General features: G+C 40.3%; 2 protein-coding genes across 2 annotated transcripts in view; both read left to right on the top strand.

Moving 5' to 3' along the window:
• LOC139664744 (dystonin-like) overlaps positions 1 to 10,163 on the top strand; it is a 114,445-nt gene extending 104,282 nt beyond the window's left edge. Inside the window, exons 89-99 of the mRNA XM_071543689.1 lie at positions 150 to 279; positions 471 to 634; positions 759 to 921; positions 1,007 to 1,161; positions 1,277 to 1,351; positions 1,594 to 1,611; positions 4,157 to 4,274; positions 7,200 to 7,405; positions 7,674 to 7,784; positions 8,394 to 8,517; positions 9,120 to 10,163. Of these exons, the coding sequence (XP_071399790.1) occupies positions 150 to 279; positions 471 to 634; positions 759 to 921; positions 1,007 to 1,161; positions 1,277 to 1,351; positions 1,594 to 1,611; positions 4,157 to 4,274; positions 7,200 to 7,405; positions 7,674 to 7,784; positions 8,394 to 8,517; positions 9,120 to 9,376 (1,521 nt within the window). The 3' untranslated portion in view covers positions 9,377 to 10,163. The remainder of the gene's footprint in view (positions 1 to 149; positions 280 to 470; positions 635 to 758; positions 922 to 1,006; positions 1,162 to 1,276; positions 1,352 to 1,593; positions 1,612 to 4,156; positions 4,275 to 7,199; positions 7,406 to 7,673; positions 7,785 to 8,393; positions 8,518 to 9,119) is intronic.
• A 1,823-nt stretch (positions 10,164 to 11,986) lies between these two features.
• On the top strand, positions 11,987 to 25,175 carry LOC139664762 (collagen alpha-1(IX) chain). The gene is made up of 26 exons (XM_071543713.1): positions 11,987 to 12,065; positions 13,078 to 13,201; positions 14,182 to 14,575; positions 14,699 to 14,776; positions 14,866 to 14,961; positions 15,048 to 15,101; positions 17,214 to 17,267; positions 17,363 to 17,416; positions 17,496 to 17,549; positions 17,767 to 17,820; positions 17,908 to 17,961; positions 18,049 to 18,102; positions 18,559 to 18,612; positions 18,775 to 18,819; positions 18,919 to 18,972; positions 19,060 to 19,113; positions 19,206 to 19,259; positions 19,429 to 19,500; positions 19,586 to 19,621; positions 21,386 to 21,430; positions 21,527 to 21,559; positions 22,093 to 22,239; positions 22,799 to 22,975; positions 23,765 to 23,855; positions 24,324 to 24,401; positions 24,756 to 25,175. The coding sequence occupies exons 1-26, from the start codon at positions 11,987 to 11,989 to the stop codon at positions 24,956 to 24,958; spliced, it is 2,292 nt and encodes a 763-aa protein (XP_071399814.1). The 3' UTR covers positions 24,959 to 25,175.
• The last annotated feature ends 507 nt before the right edge of the window (positions 25,176 to 25,682 follow it).

The raw sequence follows: 25,682 nt of genomic DNA, 5'->3' as shown, positions 1-25,682 counted from the left end.
TACCTCAGCCCCTTATAATCATTTTCATCAGCATATGGTATTCTGACCATATTTATGCTTTTCAAGACTGAATTTTATGGCTTTTCTACTTCACTACCCTCAGAGTGCACGATATAAACTGCAAGCATGCTTGTTGTTTTACCCTGCAGGCATTCATGGAGGAAATGACCAGGAAGCAACCAGATGTTGACAAAATCACAAAGACTCACAAAAGGAAGGCTGCGGTGGAGCCCCAAATCCAGTCTCAGATCCCCGTGCTTGACAAAGGAAGAACTGGAAGTACGTATCCCACAAATCCCCGGTATAGACCCTGACCTGAGCCATCTGGCCCAGCTTTGAGCCACTGCAGGGTGACGCAACATCCTCATCTTGTCCCTATTACTCCATTATAGCCCCGGGAGTGATGTCATCCCTAATCTATTCCTCTGTTGTATTTCTATTCTAAGACGTTTTTTGTTTTTCACTTGTAGGAAAACGTTCTCCCACACAAGCCATGTACCAGTCAGCCACACAGCCTCCCATTGAAACCAAGAACCCCCGGGTGAACCTGCTGGTCAGCAAGTGGCAGCAGGTGTGGCTGCTGGCTTTGGACAGGAGGAGGAAGCTGAATGATGCTTTGGACAGACTGGAGGAGGTAATCCAGCACCCATTTGTTACATTAAGTTGGTCACAGTATTATGACTTTCAGCAGGTCCAAACATTTTCAGAAACCTGTACTCTTCTGGTTGTACATGTTGCCCTTTATTTGATCTGTCCAGTTGAAGGAATTTGCCAACTTTGACTTTGACGTGTGGCGGAAGCGCTACATGCGCTGGATGAACCATAAGAAGTCCCGCGTCATGGACTTCTTCCGCCGCATTGATAAGGATCAAGATGGCAAGGTGACCCGACAGGAGTTTGTAGAGGGCATTCTCTCCTCCAGTAAGTATGCAACATATAAACCTACAACTGCACTGCATAAACCCCAGGCTCAGTGCTCATTGCTTTATTTCGTGCCACTTCCCAGAATTCCCTACCAGTCGCCTGGAGATGAGCGCAGTGGCAGACATATTTGATAGAGACGGTGATGGCTACATTGACTACTATGAATTTGTAGCAGCTCTTCACCCCAACAAAGACGCTTACAAACCACTAACAGATGCAGACAAAATTGAAGATGAGGTAATGTGAAGTATCTTGCCCTGAAATTCAAGTAATGAGTTGTGAAACCTGATAGATAACCATGTTTGTGTAATTGTGGTTAAACAAAGCGCTCTCTATTTGTCTATATTTGTAGGTTACACGTCAAGTGGCAAAATGCAAATGTCCAAAACGATTCCAAGTGGAGCAAATTGGCGCCAACAAATACCGGGTAAGGAGATTTAACCTGTTCAGATCAGTCACTTTTTAGCAAGAGCCAAGTCATGTGTTTCAACAAATACAAGCAATGCCATGCATGTAAAATGTTTTAAATGTTGAAGTAGCTCTGTTTCACACAAAACTCTTTTTCATGAATCACAAACGTCTTGAAGGTAAGTGTTTCTTTAAAGTTTCATGGTAAATACATGCTAAAAACCCTAACATATTTATTTCTATTGTTCTTCACATTACCAGTTCTACCTTGGAAACCAGGTACATATGAACGCCCTCTACTTTTTGTTTACTTCATGTGGTTCTGTGCCTTATCAAGCCCTATGTCCTGTTTCATTTACCATGTTTGCTTTCCAATTAACATTCTCTGCCCAGAGTCCTGGCTGATGTTTACAGACTGGAACTCAGAAGTAGATAAATGATCTCTAACCAGTTGATGGAATAATACACAAAGAATGGCGGTCTAAGCTGCCTTTTTGGTCCACCAAGCTATATTTGAATGAAATCCACATTAGCTGAAGTTGATCAGAACATAAATTTCACATAATTTGTATTAAGATGACAAATGATGCATTTAATAATGTGACAAAAAAGCAGCACAAAGTTTGATTTAATGTAGCGTTTAGATTTTTTTTTTCTTTAGATTTTTATATGTCTGCTTTTGAGTTTCAGAAAATATAATGTTACTGTACCAATACCATTCCAGTACATGTTTTTTTATTAGTCCACGGGCATAAATTGAGCTGCTGGGCAGTGTGGAAAATAATGCTTTATGTGTGCTTGCCTTTGACGCTTCAGTATCATGGGAATGATTTACCTCAACATTGGCTGACATACTCTGTTCAACTGACACTATTAATTTATTTATTTTCAAAGTTGAGCAACCTTATGAATACTTTGCTTGTTATTTTGCTTATTGAGTTAACATGTTTTGAAAACTTGCATGTTGCAATTTACAGTTCATTACTGATATGGGTTCATGTGCCACGTGCTTTCTGAAGCTTGTTGGATTAAGGCTAATCATGGGAGGTGCTGGTGAGATGGGTTAGGGGCATAGTGGTGATATATGCATTAGTTTGTGTTGATGTATTTTACACAACAATTAAATGAAATAATTCTTTTAACAGTTCGGTCTGGTTCACTGCTTACATGACTCCTTAATCGGCGATGAGACAATAGCAAACAGGGAAAATCAAAATCTTACCCCTCACCTACACGTTGCAGTTTTGGAAAGCTGTATTCTGGTAAATGGTTATTCTTAAGCTGTTTCTTGTGCCTCCTCAGATCATTATTCAAACTCCATCACCTTTACTGTACTTGATCACAAAAATCACCAGTGGCATTAAATCATTTTGAAAATCATACAGAGTGCAATATTTTTTGCCAGTTCAAGAGACACTGTTAATAGGCACCTGCTGGAGGGTCATCAGTGTTTGGTCATGTCTGCGTGTCACACTGTGGTGGATTAGAGAGAAATTACTTGAACCATTCCTCATGTTGTTCTCAGTGTCTCATTGGAGCTAGCTGCATTGGTTCTGCATCGGTGTCAATGCATCCTCTGAGTATTTGATTCGTAGTGATAGAAAGTGCAACAAAGTGCTGGATTGCAGGAGATTGCTGTATGTCTGTATGTTTGATCAGTGTATCATGATGTGAATTTTTTTTTTTTTTTTTGTTTTTTGACAAAGCATGCGGCTGTGATTGTTGTGTGTAAATTATGTTGTTGTCTTAACGCCCATGGTCATATCCAACTGGCTGACTTCTGTCACTTATCATCTCATAAAGCTTGGTCATTCACCTCCATACCGGGCTCATTACAAAAGCTTATTGTAATGATTTTCAATGATTTTCAATATTCATGCAAATATTTGTTTTATAGTATATTTAAAGCCTCTCATGTATCTCATGTGGTTTGGTAAGGTTAAGGCAAATTGTGATACAATAGTGCCTCCTGGTGGTATGATGATGTGCCTTCAGTTGATGTTTTTTTCACAGGCTCAACCTACAGTACCTGTGCATGGCATACTGATAACTGAACATAACTGAGGCCAGACAGTGCTGGAATAAAATCATACATTACCACCTTGAAGGAGATTAGTTGAGAACGTACCTCTATCTTCAAAAATTTAATAAAATCACTTACACTGATTTTACCTCTTCATCAGGCAAGTTTATAACATTTACCAAGTTGATAATACCATGGCAGAAAACAAAATAGTGTTGCTTTTACATACAGCTTTATAAATAATGCATTTGCTCAAATTCAGACTTTTATTATTATGCTATTAAAGCCTTAACGGACACCAAAGTCTTGTATATGATTAGATATTGGGCACTGGAGCAAAATAATTAAATAATTCCAAGTCACACTTTATGAATAAATCACACACACTAACAGACTCTTAGAGAAGAAAACCAGTTGGATTGACCCTTGTGAAATTTGTGTCTTTGAGAATGAAAAATCGAAAATTGATGTTGTGTCAAAATCCTTTTGGTCTGTAACTGTGCAACATGAAAAGGAAATCAGTCATAAAGCAGTAATCAGGGATAAAGCGTGTCATCATGTCTTTTATGGCTGAATTTTCCTACGTAAATGGAATAATTAAATTCAAGCACTTTCTCACAAAAGGATGATCTATAAATTCTTTGAGCAAGAGTTTGAGTGGAGTAGATTTGATTCTCCAGACCAGTCTGGTTTCCAGTGTTGCACAGCTTCAAGCCTGCAATGAGACAGTACTCATGCAAGGGGGATTGGTGACACCGTTTTCACACATCACTCTCTGTTTCCCTGCCCCCCCCAATGCAGTTTGGAGACTCTCAACAGCTTCGTCTCGTACGGATTTTACGCAGCACTGTGATGGTGCGGGTGGGAGGAGGCTGGATGGCTCTGGATGAGTTCCTGGTGAAGAACGACCCCTGCCGAGGTGAGTTCACAAGGCCGCCACAAGACCTCACCCTGCAGGACTGCTTGACTGTGATGAATAAAATGCTTAAAAACTTGCAGATTCAATATTTACTTTATATTTACTTTATCTTTTATCAGTTTTAGGAGGGTGAATATTGCATATCATAGCCATGGATAAACTGCAAACTTTGATTTTCAAAAACATTTCCAGTCCTATGTACTACCTGTATGTATAATTACACTTTATATAGATGATTTAAACCAAGTAATATTCCTTTAACTGATTCAGAGTGCAAGTATCTGCTTCATTATAGGCCACACTGGATAGTGAACAGGAGTAATCCACACTGTTAAATGTGAACTGATTTGAAATGAGTCAAAATTGAAATCCCCACATTTCTAGAAAGGAGTTTTATGTGCCATTGTTAAATTGCCATGGTCTACCCATTCATCTGATGTAGCTTACATCAGATGAATAAGACATCTACAACTTATTTAGGGTGGGGATGACATCACATCACTGATGATTAATGTCAGTTAATCCACATCTGAGTGAAGATTCTGCCAAGTTAATTTCCCTTTCACCGCAGTTGCATTATGCACAAGAGCTGGGAATGCATGACACATAATATTCTCATTACTACCATTACTGTTTCATGACATTTAGTATCATAATTCAAAATAACACAGTGTGAAGGGATTAAGGTTTTTATGGGTTCCAGAGCCATCAAAGGCTCTGAAGAGCTTTAGAGTCAGATCCTTAGTCCAAATATAAAATATAAATGGAAGTAACTACTGTGACTGTCTTTGTTTCTTTTTTTTGGCACAAGGGGCTTAATTTATTATGAAATCATTTTAATATAATCATACAGTACATATAGCCCCCCCTAAGGCTCTACTCTATGAAGTTGATGTGGCTAAAAATCTGCCAACTTGTAGTCCGTATCCCTCAAAGTTCTGTATGTGCATGTATGATGTATGTTGTTACTGCTCATTATGGTAATTGCTATTGTGATACAGTATGTTGGCTCGGTATGAAATAGTGATGGGCACTGATACAGTATGACATATACATATGTAGCAGTGTAGAATAACCTGTCAGAATAATGCAGTAGTGATAATTGCCTCATTCAATAATTTTTTGGAGAACATGCAACTTGCAAGTTACTTTCTGCTCAAAGACCCGGCTTGCCATCTTGACATAACTACTGTTGAGCACTTTTGGAGTTGTTTTAGAAGATGTGAGAAAAAGATTACTTAGCAACATTATTAATACAATGATATTTTTTTCAAAATGTTTAGGGGGTACAGAGCATCTAACTAGAATGGACAGCAGCACACTTGGAAAGACCGAAGTAGAGCAAAGGAGCTAATTTGCAAGCAAATAATGCTCATTAGGTTGTTAGTTTAGTTGGGGGGGGGGGGGTAAACAGCAATTAGAGCTGAAGGAAAACCTGAAATAACAGAGTGAGTCTCAGATAATGCTAGAGAAATTGCAAGATGGATTTAGTTCTTCTGCCTTCTACAAATGAGTGTGCAAAGTTACAGTACGCTGTGCAGCAAGTAACCAACTGTCGATGCAATTATAGCCATACTTCCAAAAGATAATTACTGAACATATCACTAAACTGCCTCCTACATTAATAAAAAAATCATATCTGTGCCCACCTCTACTGTGAAAGCTTATTGTCCTCTGCGTGTTTCTGCTGTCTACTGTATTAATTCTCAGTTTCTGTTTTCCTGCGAAACATTTCCTACTGCTTTCTTTGTGACGAGAACGTTATATCATTTCTTCTAGTTCATCACCACGGGAGCAAAATGTTGCGCTCGGAATCAAACTCTTCAATTACTCAGTCTCCTATAGGTTGGCAAATCTCACACTTTCTCACCTTGCTCCATGAACCCACCAGTGGTATGTGTGTCTGCACATCCGAGCGTGTGCTTGTGTCGGTGTCGGTGTGTGTGTGTGTGTGTGTGTGTGTGTGTGTGTGTGTAGTAGTACCACTCACAATCTACTGCCATTCAGCTCTCTGGTTTTCATGCATGCAGTTGTTTCTCTGAGTCACATCACCTGCTGCTGAGACACTATTTTGGTACTCGAAGCACCCGGAGGCCTAATTAGCTCTTCCTCTCTCTCTCAGCATGGCACAAGCAGTTCTGAACATTGCTTCTTTTGCAGTGTTGTTTTCAGGTCGGCTTGACAATCACACCCTTTCTTTATTCACAGCAGTTAAAGTAAAACGCCTCCATCGGAAAGGCAGGTGAAAGGTGCAAGAGATGCTTAGCTGACTATATTTATGTGAAAAAAAACGCTTTGCTTTTTTCTCAAATTGTCATTGGTGAAGATGACAAGTCGCCTCTGTATGGAGTACCAAAAAAGCCTTTTGCATTAACACCCACAACAAAACTGAAAGAGTATTTGTTGGACTGGTTATTTTGTTTAAAGGTGTGGCTTGGTGATGTAAAACTGCATGTAAATCATTCATTCCATGTTGTTATGTACATTTCAACCCAGTTATATGTTTATTCTGTGTAGTTTGCATTTTCTTGTTTTTGTTACTCTGTTGATTTGGGCATTTTGGGAGGGAGGGGGGATGGGGGGGTATGGGCACCAGGCATTCTCACTTTTAATTGATTCATATTTTTAACATTTTATTGATCAAACTAAACAAAGCAGCATTGCTTGTTCTGGTTGACAAAAATGTTTATTTCACTAGTGTTGCAGCATTAATTGTACTTCTGTTTGACAGTGCGGCTTTGAGATGTGAAACTGCATGAGTTTTTTCATTTAATTGTGCTTTGTTTTTTGCATTCAGTATTTGATTCCCGACTCGTACACTATTGTTTTTATCCATTTTAAATACTCAGTCACCGTTCATCCACATTCAGTAATAGTCACAGGCCTTTCTACGTCATCTGGCTCATTTTGAATATCACTTCTCAGCTAAAGGCAGGACCAACATGGAGCTGCGAGAGAAGTTCATCCTGCCGGAGGGAACCACCCAGGTGATGGCGAGCTTCCGCTACCGGGGCCGGAGATCTCGGCCGTCATCCAGAGCGGCCTCTCCGAACAGGTCCAACTCCAGCCACAGCTGTCCGGTCCAGTCCAACCCAGCGCTGACCGGTACACCCAAGGTAAGAGGATCCACCGTGAAGCATGCTGTGTGAGGTTCAGCCATATTCATCTCCTCTTGTACCAAATACACCTGAGAATTCAAGCTAGCAAGTGGTCTCCACCATGATTTTCCTCTCATTTATCTTCCTCAGCTCATTTGTTTTGGCATTATTCGATCATTTTGTTGTTGTTTGTTTTTTTTTCTGTGTTGTACTGCTCTTCCTCCATATAGTGTTCCTTGTAGTTTTTTGATTTGTCCATGTGAATCCATGTCTGTGTTTTTGATTTGCCATTATTCCCCAGACTCCCCAACACATAACCCGCAATTATGATAAACCGTGGCTTGCAAACAGCAAACCCTCCACTCCTCTTAAATCATCAGACTCCTTTGAGAGCCAAGGTTCATCCTCAGAGGTATAGTCCCAAACGTGATGTGGAACGCTTCCCATTTCTGACCTAACTGCTGCCTCCTACCATCCAACTGAAATCTACTGCATATTTACAAACAGATATATAGTGCTGATTTTATTCATTCCAATATAGTCCATGATACAAGACCTGAAACACATTAGCTGTAATAGGGTTTGTGTTGTATTTCTTAGAGATTTCAGTTGGGTCTGTATGCTTTAAAAGTACTAACTGGTTGAATATTTTTCTCTTCTGACTGACAATCTGCCTCATTTTCTTATCCCGCTATAATATGAACCACTGAACTTTTAATGTATGCATGTATAATTGTGTATTAACTATACAGGTTTAACTTGCAATTCAAATATTAACTGCTTATAACAGAGATGCCTGAGATTAAATATGAATGAATATGATGAAATACAAAATGATTTTTTAATAAATTTAAAACTAACTCAATAATATTTGTAATACAGCTGTTTGATAGATGATTTGATACAACTGTGTTATGTACTTTTTCCAGAAGGGGAACATTTTCTAAAATGCTGTTGTTATATACAGTTAACTCCCATTGATGACATGTGGAAATGGTAATGAAAGCCCTGTGTTTTACAGAGTACACCAGTTCAGGGCAGCAAGTTACGTCTTCCTGGATACTTGTCAGGAAAAGGATTCCAGTCCGGTGAGGAGGGAACCTTGATCAGCACTGCTGTATTGAAGGCTCGAGCACAGGCAATAGGTGGTGAGTAGAGGGCAACTTGAATAACATCCTAATGCTGTACAGTCATGCTTTACTCAGTATTATATTGTTATGCTGGACATGTGTTAGCTCTACTGTTAGGGTAGAAATCTGTCGCAACCTTGCACCAAGGTGTGTGAATCAAAAAATACAAAGGAATGAAAATAAGTCAGCTACTGTTGAAGAACAAGTGACAAGGCTGTAATATAAAAACAACATGTTTCAGCTGCAATAGCCTCCATCAGGATTACAGGATTACATGCATAGTCAATAATAAATATATTCAGTGACAGACAAAATGGCTGCTTCAGGGCTTATATAACAATCAGACACTAGTATTTAAAAAAACAACAACATGCTGTATATTTGGCTATCACCTGGTGTAGGAGGCATTTACAGAGTCCCATCTCAGTCAGGAATATTATAACACATTAGAACATCTAAAGGAAATCTTTTAAATTAATTTCCTCATTGATTCCATTTGGGTAAAAGTTAAATCACCTCCTCTTGGGCCAGGATAGACTTTTTCAGTGCCTCAGGATTTTTAACATCTTCTCTTTAGCAATTAGCAACTTATTTTTGATGTAATCTATTTCCCCTAGAGTCGAGGAAAAACCTCAGCCGACCCGGGAGCAAAGCAGGGAGCAGAGGAAGCAGCCGGAGGGGAAGCGACGCCTCCGACTTCGACATCTCAGACATCCAGTCAGTGTGCTCGGACGTGTCGGAGACGGTGGGTGACTCTACCCGAGCGACGCCCCGCTCCGCGTCCCGCCAGCACGGAGGAAAACCCTCCAAGATCCCCACTCCTCAGAGGAGATCCACCCCCACGAGCAAACTGGCCAAGGGATCCAAGCGATAGTCAGTGGCCTTGAAAAAACCCCCAGGTCGCGCCCCCCGAGACGGACACTGGAGATATATAAACTTAAAAGACTGCAAATGTTTTGAGTGTTATTTAAATCATTGCGAAGATGTAAAATATTCTGTTGAGAGGCAATATGGTTTAATATTATGTGAGAATGGAATGTCAATGGCCTTGTGTATTTGTCTTTATGTATTTTATTTTTTTGTGAATAATGTCAATTTGTTTTTATTGTTTTATTTCATTGATGCAAAACCTGTTTGGTAAACAAGAGAACACATGGGAAAGAGTTCATTGTACGGTAAACTAACTATTTGTACACACTAACGACCGGTAACATGCAGGATTGCGCTCTGAGAGTTACTGAATGTACTGTAATTTATGTATGCTGTTTGGGATAGATGGTGCATCATGGTACCGTGTGACACACTGCAATTATCTATTTAAGTGCTATGATATACTGCCAACATGCATTTAAAGGGCAATAGAATATTCCACAAGATACCACAATAAACACTGCAGAAAAACGTTCAAAAAACACTATTGAAGGCTAGTAGCAGAAACCCTTTTACTCCTGACGCTTCTCAGTCCTGTTTGTTCCTCAGCAGTTGCAGTTCCTGTTTTGTTTGATCACTTCACAGCGATGTGTGCATCGACCGCGAGGAGGCGGCGCTCCAAGTAGACATTCTCTCGTGCATCCATGTCAGTGTGTGGTTAATTTCGGTAGAGCTGAAATGATTACTGTAACATTACTTTGTAATAAACCTGCTTGCAGAAAGCTACCATGGGAGACTGATATGGACCACGGATTTGTCTGTGCTTTGCTCTCTTTCTGTCTCTCTTCTCTCTCTGTCTCTCTCACCCTCTCTCCCTCTGTCTCTCTCTCTTTCTGCTCAATTACAGTAACATGCATGGGGAGCAAAGGACACCAGATTATTTCATATTCAAGCTGAAAAGCTGAAAGCAATCATCGGGTAAAGTGGTGTCACTGGCTATTACCTTCTGAAAATCCTACAGTCTAATTTAGAATAGTAGATCTACTCTGACCTATATAATTAAACAGTAATACTGTTAGCAAAATTGACCACGCTGGCTTTATGAATTAACAACAGTTTAAGGCCTATTTCAGGTGAATTTATTGTGAAGTTCTCATATTGAAGCAGTTATTCAGTAGTAATATTTCAGAATTTGCCTTTAGCCTAATTTGTGAATCCAGTGTGGTGGTCTAGATTCAGGTCTGGCCTCCTCTGGGTGGAATGTTTGCAGAGCATCTTGTGCCTAGCTGTGACATACTACATCTTTCTCCCAGTGAGACTGAAGATGGAGAGTAACTGTCCTGAGAAAACACCCACTAAAGCTGTATGACTGCTTTCTGAAGCAATTATAAACTAAGTTGCTACAATAGTGGCCACTAGATTCTATTCTCTAACTAATTTGTGCCAATAGATAAGTAAAGAAGATGTACAAAAGATTTGCACAAAGAAATACACAAATGATCTTCTATTAGGATTACATTACATAAAACATGGATAAATTAAAAAGCACAGGCCTATCCTCCAAAACTAGTTCTCTTTTCCCTCTTTTCACAACAGCATAGACCTGGCCTATCAGTGAATGAACGCCCTGGTATTTGACCTTCCTTTTCTGCACATGATAAATGCTACCTTATAGTGGCTGGATGTAACGGGCCTATGAGAGAGGGCAGATCCCCTGGGGACCAAAGGTGGAGTGGAGCACAAGGGTCAGGCTCCTCTGAGACCCAGAGCTTCTAGTCTGAATGGTCCTCCTGTTCAGCTCAGACGGGCCTAGGGATGACACTTTAGAACGGGATATATCCTCGCTCCAGGAACTGTAAAACACCCATCTGCAGCCACCTTGGGAGCCTCTTTTTCAGGAATATGTGAGTAAATCTGAGATTTTCAGAAAGTATATCAATAGAGATTTCTGTGATGACGGTAGAAAATGGGACAGTTGGTAATCAAACAGAGGCTGCTTTAGCATTATTAGTTTGATCAATTGTGAATGTGATTAGTTTAGTGTGATCGCTTAATTCAGATGTTTCCCCTAGTTTGTTGAAACTCAAGAGTGTTCTTTTGCTTCTTATTGTTTTGTCTGGACAAAAAAAATTCAGTGGATACAACTTCTGATTAGTATTTGGTGAAAGAAAATCTTAGAAATAGTAATTAATATAATAGTTTGATATCTTAAATAAAATTCTGTAAATTATGTTTACTATATTTGCTAGTTTTGAATTCCAGTAGGGTAGACCTATGACTTGGCCTCCTTCCACCAAAAATATATTGCATTGTGCCATGTATTTGGGTTATGTTTCACATTAGTTTTTTATTTATTTTTTAAGTATTAAATTTCTCTGTTTACTTTTCACAATATCATATCACCTATATTCTGCGGAAATGTATAGATAGATTTTCCTTATTTGCAGATTACAGTGATATGTAGAAACTGACAGTTAAAAATAGAATAAAATTGAGTCCAGATGACTGACTAGTAAGTGCAGCATACACTCATATATTAAAAGGCTGTGAATCTGATTTATTAATTTCATAACTTTTGCAGGTACTTATAACCCCTGACTATCAAAATTTGAAAATGCCAGCCTTGAAAGACATGCTGGTGTCCGCAGTAGTCTTTGCCATTTTGGGACTGACCCAATGTCAAAAGTTACCAAGTAAGTCTCCTTTAGAGTTTTTTTTTTTTTCTCTCAAGTTAAATGATGATATCTATATTCCCCACTGCATGAAAGATAACTACTAACATTAGAATGTAATAGCTGTCATCACCCATGGCAACATGCTGGTACCCTGTGGTTAACCAGGTGTGGGTATCTTATTAATATTAATCACATGATGTCATATTAATCATCTGTGATTCGCCAGGTCGAGCACGTATCAATGTTCTACCACAGCATGACCAGCAGATGGCAGCATTTGTCAGTACTTTGCCCATATTTTGCCTTTACAGTGACAGACACACAGTCCTCTTGAATTTCCTGCTCTCAGTGGCTGTTGGCCATACTCCCGTTAAGGTCATACAGGGGTTAAGCTGTTTACATGACAGCTTTGTCATGAAACCCTGCGACTCAGCCTCCCTGTTGCCATGACAACAAACCAATTAACAGAATATCCCACAGAATATCTATCTGTGGTGTCCCGCCCACAGATAAAACAGCCTACCAGCAAAAATAAACATATTAAGAGGAGCAGCTGCCAGATAGACTCTTTGACTGAGTAACCCGTTTACTATGGGAGTAAGACAGGCATCTTAACCGGGTTTCTCACAATCAGAGTATGAGTTTACCTGGCCAAGTGATTGATGTTCACATGCGTTGACCCAAAACCGGGTTACTCGAAAAAACTCACAGAGAAGACTCCAACCATGCTGATCTCATGCAAACTACAGCACACAGCTTCCAATGTTTAAAATCTAATAGTGAATCCACACTTGATGAAAGTAAACAGCCTTTGATGTTGAAGGTTTAAGTAAATGATCTCACTGTACCTGTGAAGAGACAGCATTATTAATGGCAATGAGTAATGTAACTATTTAAAATATCAATGATATCAGCATTGACGTAAGAGTTAGAAGTCATCTAACCCACTTGATACTGAATTAATGTGATATCATGTTTTCTCAACACCAAGAGATGTAAAAAACTAAGCTCAGTGTGTTTTTGCTGTGAGGCTTTGATCTTCTGGAGGAGTTTCGTGTGCCTGAGTCGAGAGGCGTGAGGAGAGTGAACGGGTCTGAACCTGAGGCTGTGGCCTACCGCGTCAACCCCTCCATCCACCTGCGGAAGACCATGAGGTACTGGACTACCTGAGTCCAGGGAGGCTCAGTGGAGCTGGACTAAGATTACTAATTACTTTCATGTAATGTCAGGTCCACATCCTGTTGTCATGTGAAAACCTTATAACTCCTTTTAACTCCAATTGAAGGATTAGGGCTGAGAGAATTCTTCGACCTCTTGGGCTTTTAAAACCCTTTACACCTCATTGGATAAACTCAAAAAACATGGTGGTCAACCTGAAAACAAGGCTGTTATCTTAGATCCTGAAAAATTTTCATTTTGGATACACAAGGCTTTCACCCGACAGTGACTTTATTTTATACACAGAACCATTTTAGCCTTGCTTCACTTCATACTTAGAGGAGAGGACCAAAGGTTTGTTTCAGTCTCCATAATTAATGGGATGCACAATCCCAATAACCTCCTTACAAAGGTTTGGTGAAAATGCAATTGCAATACATATGTAAATAATTACAGAATTAGCACAGAGGGAGATAGAAGATGATAGTTATCCTGTCCAACATACTTGGACATTGACACTTTATAGGCATAACAATATTTCTTTGTTTTCTCATTTATGCTTTATGTCTTTTTTTTTATGTCTTGTTTTTCTTTTGTGATGATGCCAATTAAGCTGTTCTCACTGAACCCTGTTTGCCTGACAATTGCTTTTTGTGCTAAGTTCGAAATATGCTTTACTGTAAATCTAGAAACAAAGAAAGATTGTTCACAAAGTAGTGCATCATTAAATGGGGAGGAAGACAGATTTAACAGCACCGGAAAGTCACAGAGAGATGTGGGTGTTGAAACTGTTGTTCCAAGTCAGATGCTAATGTGGAACACAAGCGTAAAATCTGAGTAGCTCTGTTTCTGTTCATTCACATTATAAAATGATTTCCTGATGTTCCATAACAAAAGCCTTTAATTGTTGTCTCGTGATGAAAATAGCCTCTATATGGTGTTACCCAGCGCTCTAATTCTCACTCCCATGCCACAGCGATGTGTACCCAGACGGCCTGCCCTCCGACTACTCCGTAATCGCAACATTTAAGGTGACCAAGGACACTGCCAAGAAATCCTGGAACCTGTGGCAGGTCAGCGACCCCGAGGGACGGGAGCAGGTGGGCCTGCGCTTCCAGGGGGACACGCGCTCTCTGGACTTCTTCTACACCAGCCCCCGCGGGACCCAGATGCTGAGGACCTTCCATGGGGTGGAGACGCTGTTTGACGGAGAATGGCACAAGTTGGCGCTGAGCGTGAAGGGCGGCCAGGTGAAGCTGCTGGTGGACTGCAGTGAGGTCAGCGTGGAGGCCATTGACGAGCCGAGGCCAGTCATCCGCCGGGGGTACACCTCCATCGTCAAGCGGGCTGTGGGAGATCGCTCTGTGTCGGTAAGTGCGTAGTTTGGATTTGCGTTACCCCTATTCCAAAGTAATGTTTCTACCTTTTTATTTTGAGATCATTTGGTTTGGGCTACAACTTTAATTTCTCATCCCTTTCTTCTGTCTTTGCAGGTGGACCTTCAGCAGATGGAGGTATCTTGTGACCCAGAACAGGCCTATTCAGAGGGCTGCTGTGAGCTCTCTAGTGTGGTGAGTCAGCTACCGTTCAACAGAGGTTTAGTCCGCCTGTTAGAGATGTGTGTGATTTCAAGACTGTTCTCTCACCCTCTCCATGGCAGTGTGGAGGGTATGCAGAGATCGGCCTAACAGCCGGAAGACCATCTTGCAAATGCATGAATGGACAACCAGGAATTCAGGGACCTCCAGGAACAAAGGTGAATGTAACCCCCGACTTACATAATAAAAACTGGCTGACTAGTTGATATCCATGCTGACATACAGTATTTTTATTCATCTGCAGGGTCACAGAGGTCTTCCAGGACACACAGGAGAACCAGGAACTCAAGGAAACTGGGTGAGGGAACTTAACGACAGATATCTCACAACAGTGTGAAGCTGAATTGTGTTTAATGAGGACAAATGATGAACAAGCTTTTGAGACTCTGTGTGTGTGCTTGTGGTGGTGTATGAGTTCAGTGTTGACTGACTTTACTACAAGAGCTGAGCATTAGCCCCTTCAGCTCACTGCACAATAAAGAGTTAAATTGAATGGTGGGCGAATGAAATGGTAAAACTCTTGTTCGTGAGACAGCAGTGAAGCTGTGGAAAATAGCAATGGAAGCATAACTGAGAGATGGCAGGATGGAAACAGATCTGGAAGCAAGACCGCTTAGCGATAGTAAACACAGGGGCTCCTCTCAGAGTCTGAAAACTCATGTCCCTTTTGCAACAGATAATAAAAACATGAACCAGCACGGATGTGACAATAAATTTGTTTTTGGAGTTCTGAAAGAGCCATTTAAGACAGGCCCCGGTTTAGAATATAGGATTTAGATCAAGATGGCAAAGGATCATAGGATCTGTAATGGTTTTGCTTTTCCATTTAAAGAAGCTGTGCCAAATGTAATGAATCCCACACACACAGGAAAAACAGGCAGTTGAGCAATAACCATACACTCCAAATGTCTGGTAATGAACAGCATTAGCTTACTTACTATTGTGTGATATTTTTTGTATTTTCTGTTTCACAAATGCTTTTATATTTATGCATAATGGTAATTAATTCAGCACATGCAGACCAATTGCTGAAAGAGAGGAGAGGGTTGAGAAAGTGATAATGAACAATTTAAAGTATTCTGCAGGACCCAATTACATATGCAACTATGTAATTATAAACATAGCCATATTTGTGTCCTTCAGGCAGCAGCAGACATGATTATTTCCACTTCAAATTTATGACTGGTTTATGTCTTTGATGTTCAGCAGCCATTGTTATGTTGGAGCAGATCAGAGTGTCTTTTAAACACAATCCAGAGAACATGTGTTCGCTAGAGTGTTTAAAGAAAGAAGATTGTTTTATATGCGATGGCTTGGCATTTAACATGCCCTTTGCACTCAGTAGGGAAATCCCCCCATGCTGTCTGTGCACACGTGTGCATCTGTGCGTGTATGCGCACACACACACACACACACACACACACACACCGACACACTCCGACACATAGAGTACTATTCCAGAACTATACATGCCACATATTCATGTGCTGAATTGTAGCCCTTGCTCTTATGGAAGTAAACATCTGTCTTGTGTAACTCAGTAGAGTCCTGACCCCCTGCCAGTATGTGAATCACAGAGCCCCAACATGTTTATCTCCTCCCCCGCTGGCATCTAAGGAGGGCATTTCCTGGCTCAGATATATGAACTGTCCATCTCAGGTGGTGGGTGGTCCCTTGCTTGTCAGACCTAAACAGCCTTAAAAACATTGTAAAGTTCACGGTCATGCCTCTCACCATACTGTCGGCCATCGCTGAGGTTAACCTCCGTCCAGCTGACCTTGCTTAAAACAGGCTTAGGTGAGATAGTTAAATAAACGGACGGTGTAGAGGCGTTCTGGACTTGTTTTACACTGTTTGTTGACTCAGTGAAATACTGCCAACTGGAAAACACGATTCTTTGTGTTACAGAGGAAGTCAGCATCTGTGCAAACAGGAATGCTGTTCCACTTTCTTGTACTTATGACTGGTGTTTCCAAAATGCTTCTGAACACACTTATGTATATTTTCCACTAATGCGACTCTGTTATATTCACATTTTCAACTTAATAATGATCTTCATATGTCTTCTGTTAGGATTTTTTCTGCTCATATTCAATTCTTTCTCACTGTTTACTTACTGTGTGTCTGTCCCTCCAAGGGAATGTTATGATTACCATCATGACTGCAAAACATTAAACTGCTACCTTCTAATTGCTTCATTGAAATGAAAATACAGTCATACCTAAACTCTTAATAGTTTGTTAGGCTGATACATCTAATGTCTACTCTGTTATATTAGTCAGTGTTTCTCAGTGGAAACTTAAATAATGGCTCTATTCACTTTTCATACTCTATTTCTCAAGATGGGTGATTCACAAACAGTTGGACTGCAACAGCTTTCATTTGTAATTAATCCAAACTTGTCTTGCAGGGGATCATGGGAAACACAGGAGACTATGGTCACACTGGCGAACCAGGCCTGAAGGTAAGATCCGCCTCTACACGCTCCTGTCTTTGTTCCAGCTCAGATGTTTGGTTTGTCTTCTCAAAACGTATTAATGAAACCTCACATGTCCTCAGGGTGAGGAGGGAATCAAAGGCGAGAAAGGAATGAGAGGACTTCACGGCCAAGTGGTAATCCATCAAACACAGATTATCATCTTTTTACTCTGCGACGTTGCGAATCTGAGCTAATAACATGTTGTGTAAATAGGGTGAAAGAGGACCCAAGGGACTGAAAGGATTAAGAGGGGCAGCAGGCTTCAAGGTAAAAACTCCTCTGTTGTGTTTACATGTCTACATGTATTTTCAAACCAAAGGCTTCCATTGGACCTGTGTAATCAGGCAATTACAGCAGGCAATTAGTGAAGTTTCCTAGTTTTAATTGGATTTCTGAGCGGTTTGTTGTTGTGTAGTTGCATAGCTGTAAAGATAACTCAGAGGATTTAATGTAGGAGTTAATGACATTCTGACTGTAATTAAAGGGAGTTCGGGGACAACCTGGAGGCATTGGAGAGACCGGGGAGCCAGGAGAAGTCGTAAGTTAACCTTTCAGACACTGTGGTAAGCCCTACTGCCAGTGATTATGTAATTACTGTATTACTAACTTTTTTTCCTCCCTGAAGGGTGCTAAAGGTGAAAGAGGATATGAAGGGATTCCCGGGTATCAAGGAGTTAAGGTACTCACTTAATTTTTCCCCCCAGTTTCTCTGTTTCCTTCTCATCTAGATAGCGTGATTTAAATCTCATCATGGCTTCGTTTATAGGGAGAAGAAGGGGCCCGTGGTGCAGAAGGGCCTCCTGGGCTCCAGGGGAAGCAGGTGGGTTGTGGGTTCACAAATATGTCCACCAATTGCCTGTTTTTGTCATATAGATACTAAAATAATTCTTCGTCCGAAATCCCCTAATGTAAGCACACAGAACCAGTAAATCATTTTTAATGTGGTAGGGAACACTGGAATAGAACTAAGTTTTTGGCATATGTGCCGTCTCCATAAACAACATTAGTTCATGTGGCTGGATTTTGGCTAAGATTTGAGAGCCTGAACTATATCAACATAAGATGGTGAGTCATTGAGAGAAGAGCCTCGATGGCCACGATAACCTACTGTATTGTATATGGAGGACGAACAAAGTACCATAAAGTACTGCCATCCAAAAGGCAGGCTCTTTGGTAGACTTTAGACACCATATTATTTAAGGAATGGACTTTATCTCATAGCCTAGTTTAAAAATGTAATTTATGGAACTTAAAAATGGTTTTCATGATTTGACAGGGTATTGTGGGAGATCCTGGAGACAGAGGAGCTGCTGGAGAGAAAGGGAAGCCTGTATGTATCATAAATTAATCACAATGATTTGGAAATGATATTTCCCTTTTGGTTTTCCACCAGTATACAAATATATTACTTTATTAATAGGCATTGGTTGCATTTTAAAGTCAAAATAAGATTTTGATAAATGTGTTTATTGTCTGAACTTGTGAAATCTAGGGAATCCAAGGACCTAAGGGGAGAGTTGGCACCGTTGGAGTAAAGGTGATTCACTGCTGTCTCCTCTGCAGCTTCACACCGGACTGCTCACTTCTGTCTGAAGAATAATTTGCCTGATTTATACTAATGATAGCATTTCTCTAGGGCATTATTGGAGATCCTGGTTTGATAGGCAGAGATGGGGACCCAGGAATAGAGGTATTATATGCTGATCATATTGATATCTCTATATTGAAGTTTGGAAGCAATGTATTTGTACCTATAAGTGTCATCTATTCCACACAGGCGTATCAAGGACCACAGGGCCCTGGTGGAAGAAGTGGACAAATTGGAGCAAAGGTGACATGCGGATCATAGATTTTGTAAATAAATATACAATTGTATTGTCTCTGGCAGATTAATTTGTTGGTGTGTGACTTGATCTTCAACAGGGAGAGAGAGGTGTCCTGGGGCCACCAGGAGAAATGGGTCCTCAAGGCCGAACCGTAAGTCACTTTTTCAGGCATTCATTGCATTGCAATCACTGAAGACGAGCACATAATACATTTTAAAGAGCTGTGTACGTAAAGTAGTTTGCCATCTTAAAGGAAAACTACAGTGTACAGAGAATAAACTAGGCCCTTAGGTAGGTTTAATAAATGTTTTATTCTCTAGGGCCCGAGAGGTTACAAAGGTTCTGCAGCGAAGCCAGGAAGACCTGGATTTATTGGCCCCCCAGGACCCACTGTGAGTGTTCCAGATGAATTTTCTAAACTCTTTGAAATACAAGTTCATTCTCTTCAAACCACTAAACCATGTCATCTCTACACAGGGACATGTGGGCTTGCCCGGCAGACCAGGACCCAAGGTAATTCTTATCCACTATCTGTTAGAAATATAAAATGAAGGCAATTTTATCATAGAGTGAAAACTAATATTTGATGCCATGATCAGCAATTCTGGCAGTATTTACAGGCTCAATGAACAACAACAGAAAATTTCTCTTACCCAATAGGAGGTTTTACAAATTGCCTTATGTTTGATGGCAAAGGCTTAATTTTATTTTGAGTTAACACTTGATGGTCAAATGATATCCTAAAACTACCGACTGATTATCCAAGATCCTAACAGAAGATACATTATCAAATCCATTCTTTACATTTCTGTTCACTTACGGAGCGGACATGTTGGTGCGGTCAGATTACCACAGCAGGTTGCCTCCTAGCTTCATGTGTCAGCATAGCTCTCCTGTAACTCACTGCCTCAGAGTCATCTGTCATCAAACCCATATCAAACCACCATGAAGAGGCAGAGCAAACAATTGGATAATTCACTTAGGTCTCCAGAGTGGCTCCCCTCTTTGATTCTGTAACGGCTGCTCCCAGGGCATATTAGCTCAGTGGATCCTATTCTCTCCATCTGGACTGGAGGTCAAAACGAGTGCTAAAGTCCCCCGGAGGACCTGCTCTTGGTGTTTACAGGACACCCCCGTGCCGATTACACAGACAAATCTTCCTGTAGGACCCTCATTTCAGCTGTTTATGTTTTTGTGGCATGCTATAATGCAAACAAAACTGATTAAAAAGAACCCACATTTGGAGTATAGAGCTGGCATTGATTTGTTTTAAAGTGGAATACAAATTAATTCTAAAAATAATGAAAAATAATTTCAAAGAATGTACTATGTCAAAAACCGCTTAAATTTGTACTAGTATTATTTACAACTGCCTGACATTGCCAGAAGTGGCAGAGTGGAGATTTCCCTTTCTACGATATTTGATAGAGAATTAATTGGAAAGAGTGGAAAAGGCTAAATGTTATTTTCCTGGGAGGGAATGTTCCATAAAATCAGTGTGCTCTTCCTTATTATGATTCACTAGAGTGCTTCCAGTTGTGTTACTATGCCACAACCCACCACTTTCTTATTATCTCAGCACTCTAAAATATAACACATTTTCTGGAGCAATTAAGTGCTGCACCCAGCGTTCCCACGGGCATGAAAATCCTGGAAAAGTTATGGAATTTGGAAATTTGTTTTCCAGTCCTGGAAATGTTTCTGGAAAATTTTAAAATATCATTAGACTTTTGGAAAAGTTATGAAATAAATAAAAGTAAAATTGGGGAAGGACTGAGCCTTATGGTACGTGCTCTACTCGGTGAGCCACCAGAGCACCCCGGTTTAGTTACTCTTAAGTGCTTTAGAATTTGCATATTACTGTGTGCAAATATTATGCGCTTCCCTCAAATGTCAAATTAAGCACAAGGCTAATGGGTTCTGCCACACTGTTCTGTCAGAAAACAGACATAATATTTGGGTAGATGTCTTTCCATTGTGTTGTTTTGAAATGTGAACATAGTGGGCGTGGCAGACGTACAGTATGATAAATCATGTTTGAGGTACAGTATAGCTACTGTAATCTGTTAAATGTAATAGAGTATAAAATGATAATACCCATCTCTGATTGACATGCCAAAATTACTTCCAGCACCATTATGTCGTCTAATAAACCTGTAACATGCTCTTGTTTATCAGTCCATGAAGAATCCATGTACAGAGTAGCACATTCACATCGCCTACATCAAATATTCACTAGTCACTAATAACTTGTCTTGTTTCAATTTCCTTGTACAGGGAGACACAGGAATCCAGGGAATCCAAGGTGTTAAAGGTGGAAAGGTATTTTGGCTTTAAATGTTTCATCCTCTCTACTCATCATTATACTCTAATTATGTGTTTTTACTTACTGTGAATTTGCTTTGGGTTTTTTTAAAGGCACAAAAAGGAAAAAAAGGCCCAAAAGGACAGGTGAGGTGTGCTTTTGTTATGTCAGTGCTTCATGAACACTGACATATATAGAACAAATTGGAGCGTTTATTGTTATAAGATGATGTACATTTTAAGTGTTAAAGTAACACTTCACATGAACTCTAATTTATAACACCTCTATATAAGAGCTTCAGAACAGAGACATGGCACACCCAAGACTACTAATCCAATCCTTTCACTTAGTTTTTAGTAGATATTTTATACTTACCTCTTCTCTGAATTTCCTATTGTTGGTTAGGTAAGAATTAGCTACCATTAGCTAGTTGGATTTATACTAGCTAGCTTTATAGCTTCTAGATTACTCAACAGTTACTCTGCATGTAGATGTGTGACTATACTACAGTATATGTATACTATTATTACTATTATACTGCTATTAGTATCATTACTTATAGTAGTATAAGTAGTAGCCTATAGTACTACTATTAGTGTTATTACAGTATTCTGGTGGATGCACTGGCTCTGGTCTATACTGAATATTGTCACTGCTGATGTTGTTACCTGTGCTGTAGGTTGGAGACCGAGGTGAGCAGGGACCCCAGGGAGGACGGGGAAAGCGCGGCCCAGCGGGCACAGCTGGACGTTCAGGTCCTGTTGGAGTCAAGGGGGTTCGAGGTGAAGGAGGACCAGACGGTTTCCAGGGGCCCCCAGGCCCACCGGTAAGCACAATTCACTGACTACCTGGATAAGAATTTGAGAAATATGGTACAAGTTTTACCTTTTGTCACCTCTGACTACAACACACCAAAGAGAGTAGCTGGCTGCTCCAAATGTAATTTCTTATACATTTATAGTGCTTGCTGTAATCATCTTAGTACATGGTGTGCAAACATTGCTTCAAAAGCTTCCTCCTGGATCTCTGCTGTAATTGGTACTTCATCTACAGGTAAATTATATCACACACACAGCAAAGCAATTATTTGCAATAGTAATTACAGTGACTGGCGCTCATACTGTTTGGTAACAACTGGGGTGTCAAGAATGCCTTTAAATGGTTTCTCATTAGCCTGCAGTTAGTAGTGACTCACAGCAAGGGTTTCATTTAGTATGGCTATAAATCCATAATGAGCCTAAGGAAATATTGTTGGCTGGGTTTGTCCACTGTTCACTGCATTTCCTTTCTGAGGCAGCCATTAGTTCAGCATGTAATATTCCATATTACATGTCCCAGAGCTGGGTCATCTCCAGTTATGGATGTGGTAATGTTTTGTTACACAGGGCCCAACCCTCCCTGCTCAGCACGTGATCGAGGTTTGTAAGAGAGTGGTGCTGGAACAGATGTCCACTTTTGCCAACTCAGTGAAGAGGACATGTGCTGCTGTCTGTCCTCTCTATGGGGACGTGCCCATGGGTGCCCCTGGTCCCCCAGGACAGAAAGGACCACCTGGACCTCCTGTGAGTTTCAAAGTTAAAGTATTGATTTGTTCAAGCTGAAAATAATATTTTTCATGGTATAGCTTCATCAGTCCACACAGACACGCACGGGACACCATTACAGAATTATTGATTTAAGCATTATTTCACATAATCTAGAGCTGTAGCTCAGGCACACTGCTGAAGTACATTCCCCATACATTGTTCGTTTCTGTCTCCCTGGCTAAGTAAAATGCAAACACATTTCAAGAGCCTGGACTGGACTAAGAGAGCTGAAGTATTTGGCAGAATGGCTTGGAATGAAAACATTCCGATTTTCCACGTCTCCATGAGGACAAATAAGAAGTCACAGACGAGGCACTTGGTCTGCGTTGAATGGTTTTTGGAGAGTATCAAGTCTGTCCTTGGACTGGAAACCCTTTTCCACATTTATTATACAGCATAGAACCGATTCATGTTCCACAACTTCTTTAATCACAGACTCTCAGGCTGATAAATGTTCATGAAGCCATGAATATATAAAAATATTCCACTATATTAGATTATGGCTGTTAAGCCTCATGTTGTGACCTCATACCCAACCAACAGTAGTAATGTAACTGTGCAATGTTTTCCCAGCAGAATATGAGTGATTAGCAGACTACATCTCATTTCCTTTCAGTCTTTGTGTACAGAGCTGGTCAGTGCTGAATGGCGCCTTAATCTGTTGCTTGACAAGAGCACCTAAGAAAAGAAAATTACATTGCAACTTTTATGCTGGACACACACAAAAGTTGAATGATGTAATTGACCCATTTGTGTCGTTGTCAGGGTGACACTGGTATTGATGGCATTGATGGAGAAGTGGGCCAACCGGGATTCTATGGAGAAGCTGGAGATCCAGGCAGACAAGGACAAATAGGTTTGAAATAAAAACTTGACTAAATGTATTTCTGCCATAGCTTTTTATAAAAAAATTTGATTCAGCAATGCTTGTTTTGGAAATAACTTACATGACTGGCTATGACAGAAATATATTGTGAGATACTGCAGTACTAAATCAACTATTGTACACTGCACTGTAAAACTGTATGTTAACATGTACATTCTAAGCTTTTTTTTAAAATTTAATTTATTGTTAGAGGGCTTAGCATGATGTCACACATACGGTACATTCCCGTGCCAAGCCAATGAAATTGAAGAATATTTACAAGGTGTTTAAAACATTTATTTAACAATGATCTCAGTAACACATATGGTCTTTAAACACCATGGACAGCATGTTCTAGTGAGGCTGAGTACCAGCTCAGTCCCAGAGGCAGAGCATTTAGGGCTGGAATGGCCTTTCTGTTGTCATTCCTGCTAAGAGAACGGTGTGTCTGGCTTCCAGGTGACAGAGGAGAACAAGGTGATAAAGGAGCGAAGGGCCACGGCCTACCTGGCTACATCGGAGACCAGGGAGCAAAGGGTAACATCGTCTTTGAAACATACTTATCACTGTTTGATGTCTAAGCTGAATGAGAATTAAACGAGCTGTTGATTTGCTGCTTATTATGAGGCACTAATCAGTAGCCACATCTGGCCCTTTGCATTGTTTTGCATTACATTGTTTTAACTGTCGTCAGCGGAGGCTACGCTTCAAATCGCAGGAAAGGAGGGAGGAGCTCGCTTAGGAGGAGCATGTCATTTGCCAAAAGAAATATCTTTTCTCTGCAGTCTACTGTACTTGGAATCCATAAAAAAAGACTTACTCAGCTAATACAGAAAGAGGACAGACTTGGAGACATGAAGACTAAACACTCTTTTTATCCTCAATCACCAGGTCAGCGTGGACGTCCTGGCAGAGCCTTTGACGGCCAACCAGGGAGGGAGGGTGAGAGGGGACACGTAGGCCGGCTGGGACTCAGGGGCCACGCAGGTCTCAGAGGGGTCCCAGGTATCTGTTTGACCTCTGGGTGCGATCTGCTCAACTCCACCAATGGAACAACTCAGCCGGCACCCCAGAGGCAGAGGAGTCGCCCGTAGAGGGAAAAAAATTGGAAACTTTACAAAGTCAGCCCTACATGGACGGTGATTTGGAGATTGTGCTTACGGGGAGTAAAAAGATGGTGGATTGCTTTTGTTAATATGTTTATGTTCAAATTTGAGGTCAAATAAATTGATTTGATGTAAATATGCATCCCAACTGAAACCTGAAGAGACACAAATGTTTGAACTTCTGGGAACATTGTGATTAATTCACCACACGCAACACTTACATTGAAGTTCATTTGAAGGAGAGCGGTAACACAGCATGCATTTGTAAAAAAAAAAATACCATCTTTATTTGATAGTTTTATTTAAAATGATCTCACATGAGTGTGAGTTGTCTTTGAATATCTGTTCTTTATAATAAAAGTTAAAAAATGATTATCAACCTTTTTTATTATACAAATGGTATTTTTTTTCAGAATGTCTTCATATGATAGCCTAATTCATATTCATGATCTTAGCCATGTGTGTCTTTGAATTTGAGAGCTAGTTGACCAAAGGTAATATGTGCCGTGGTGATGTTGAAAGAACAACATGAATATAATTTTAAGAGTTTGTTTGCCCCATAGTGGCAGTTTTTGAGTACTAGAAAACACTGCAAAATATTTAACACTATATAAAGAACAGTATACACCTTGGCGTTGATTTTATTGGCATTTCACATGTAGCTCACTCCCATTGTGTATACAAGCTATAGATTTTATGAGCCACTTGAGCA

The sequence above is a fragment of the Centroberyx affinis genome, unplaced genomic scaffold (genome assembly GCF_046629955.1).
Source record: "Centroberyx affinis isolate AG114_WGS23_722 - 3 ecotype Tasmania unplaced genomic scaffold, CSIRO-AGI_Caff_v1 ptg000240l_1, whole genome shotgun sequence".
Taxonomy (NCBI): domain Eukaryota; kingdom Metazoa; phylum Chordata; class Actinopteri; order Beryciformes; family Berycidae; genus Centroberyx; species Centroberyx affinis.
The sequence above is the reverse complement of the archived record's forward strand: the minus strand, read 5'-3'. Positions and strand labels throughout refer to the sequence as shown.

Coding starts and splice junctions, on each gene's coding strand:
- LOC139664762 (XM_071543713.1), top strand. CDS start 11,987: ATGCCAGCCTTGAAAGACATGCTGGTGTCCGCAGTAGTCTTTGCCATT. Junction 13,202..14,181: donor CACCTGCGGAAGACCATGAG/GTACTGGACTAC, acceptor CCCATGCCACAG/CGATGTGTACCCAGACGGCC. Junction 19,114..19,205: donor GTGGACAAATTGGAGCAAAG/GTGACATGCGGA, acceptor GATCTTCAACAG/GGAGAGAGAGGTGTCCTGGG.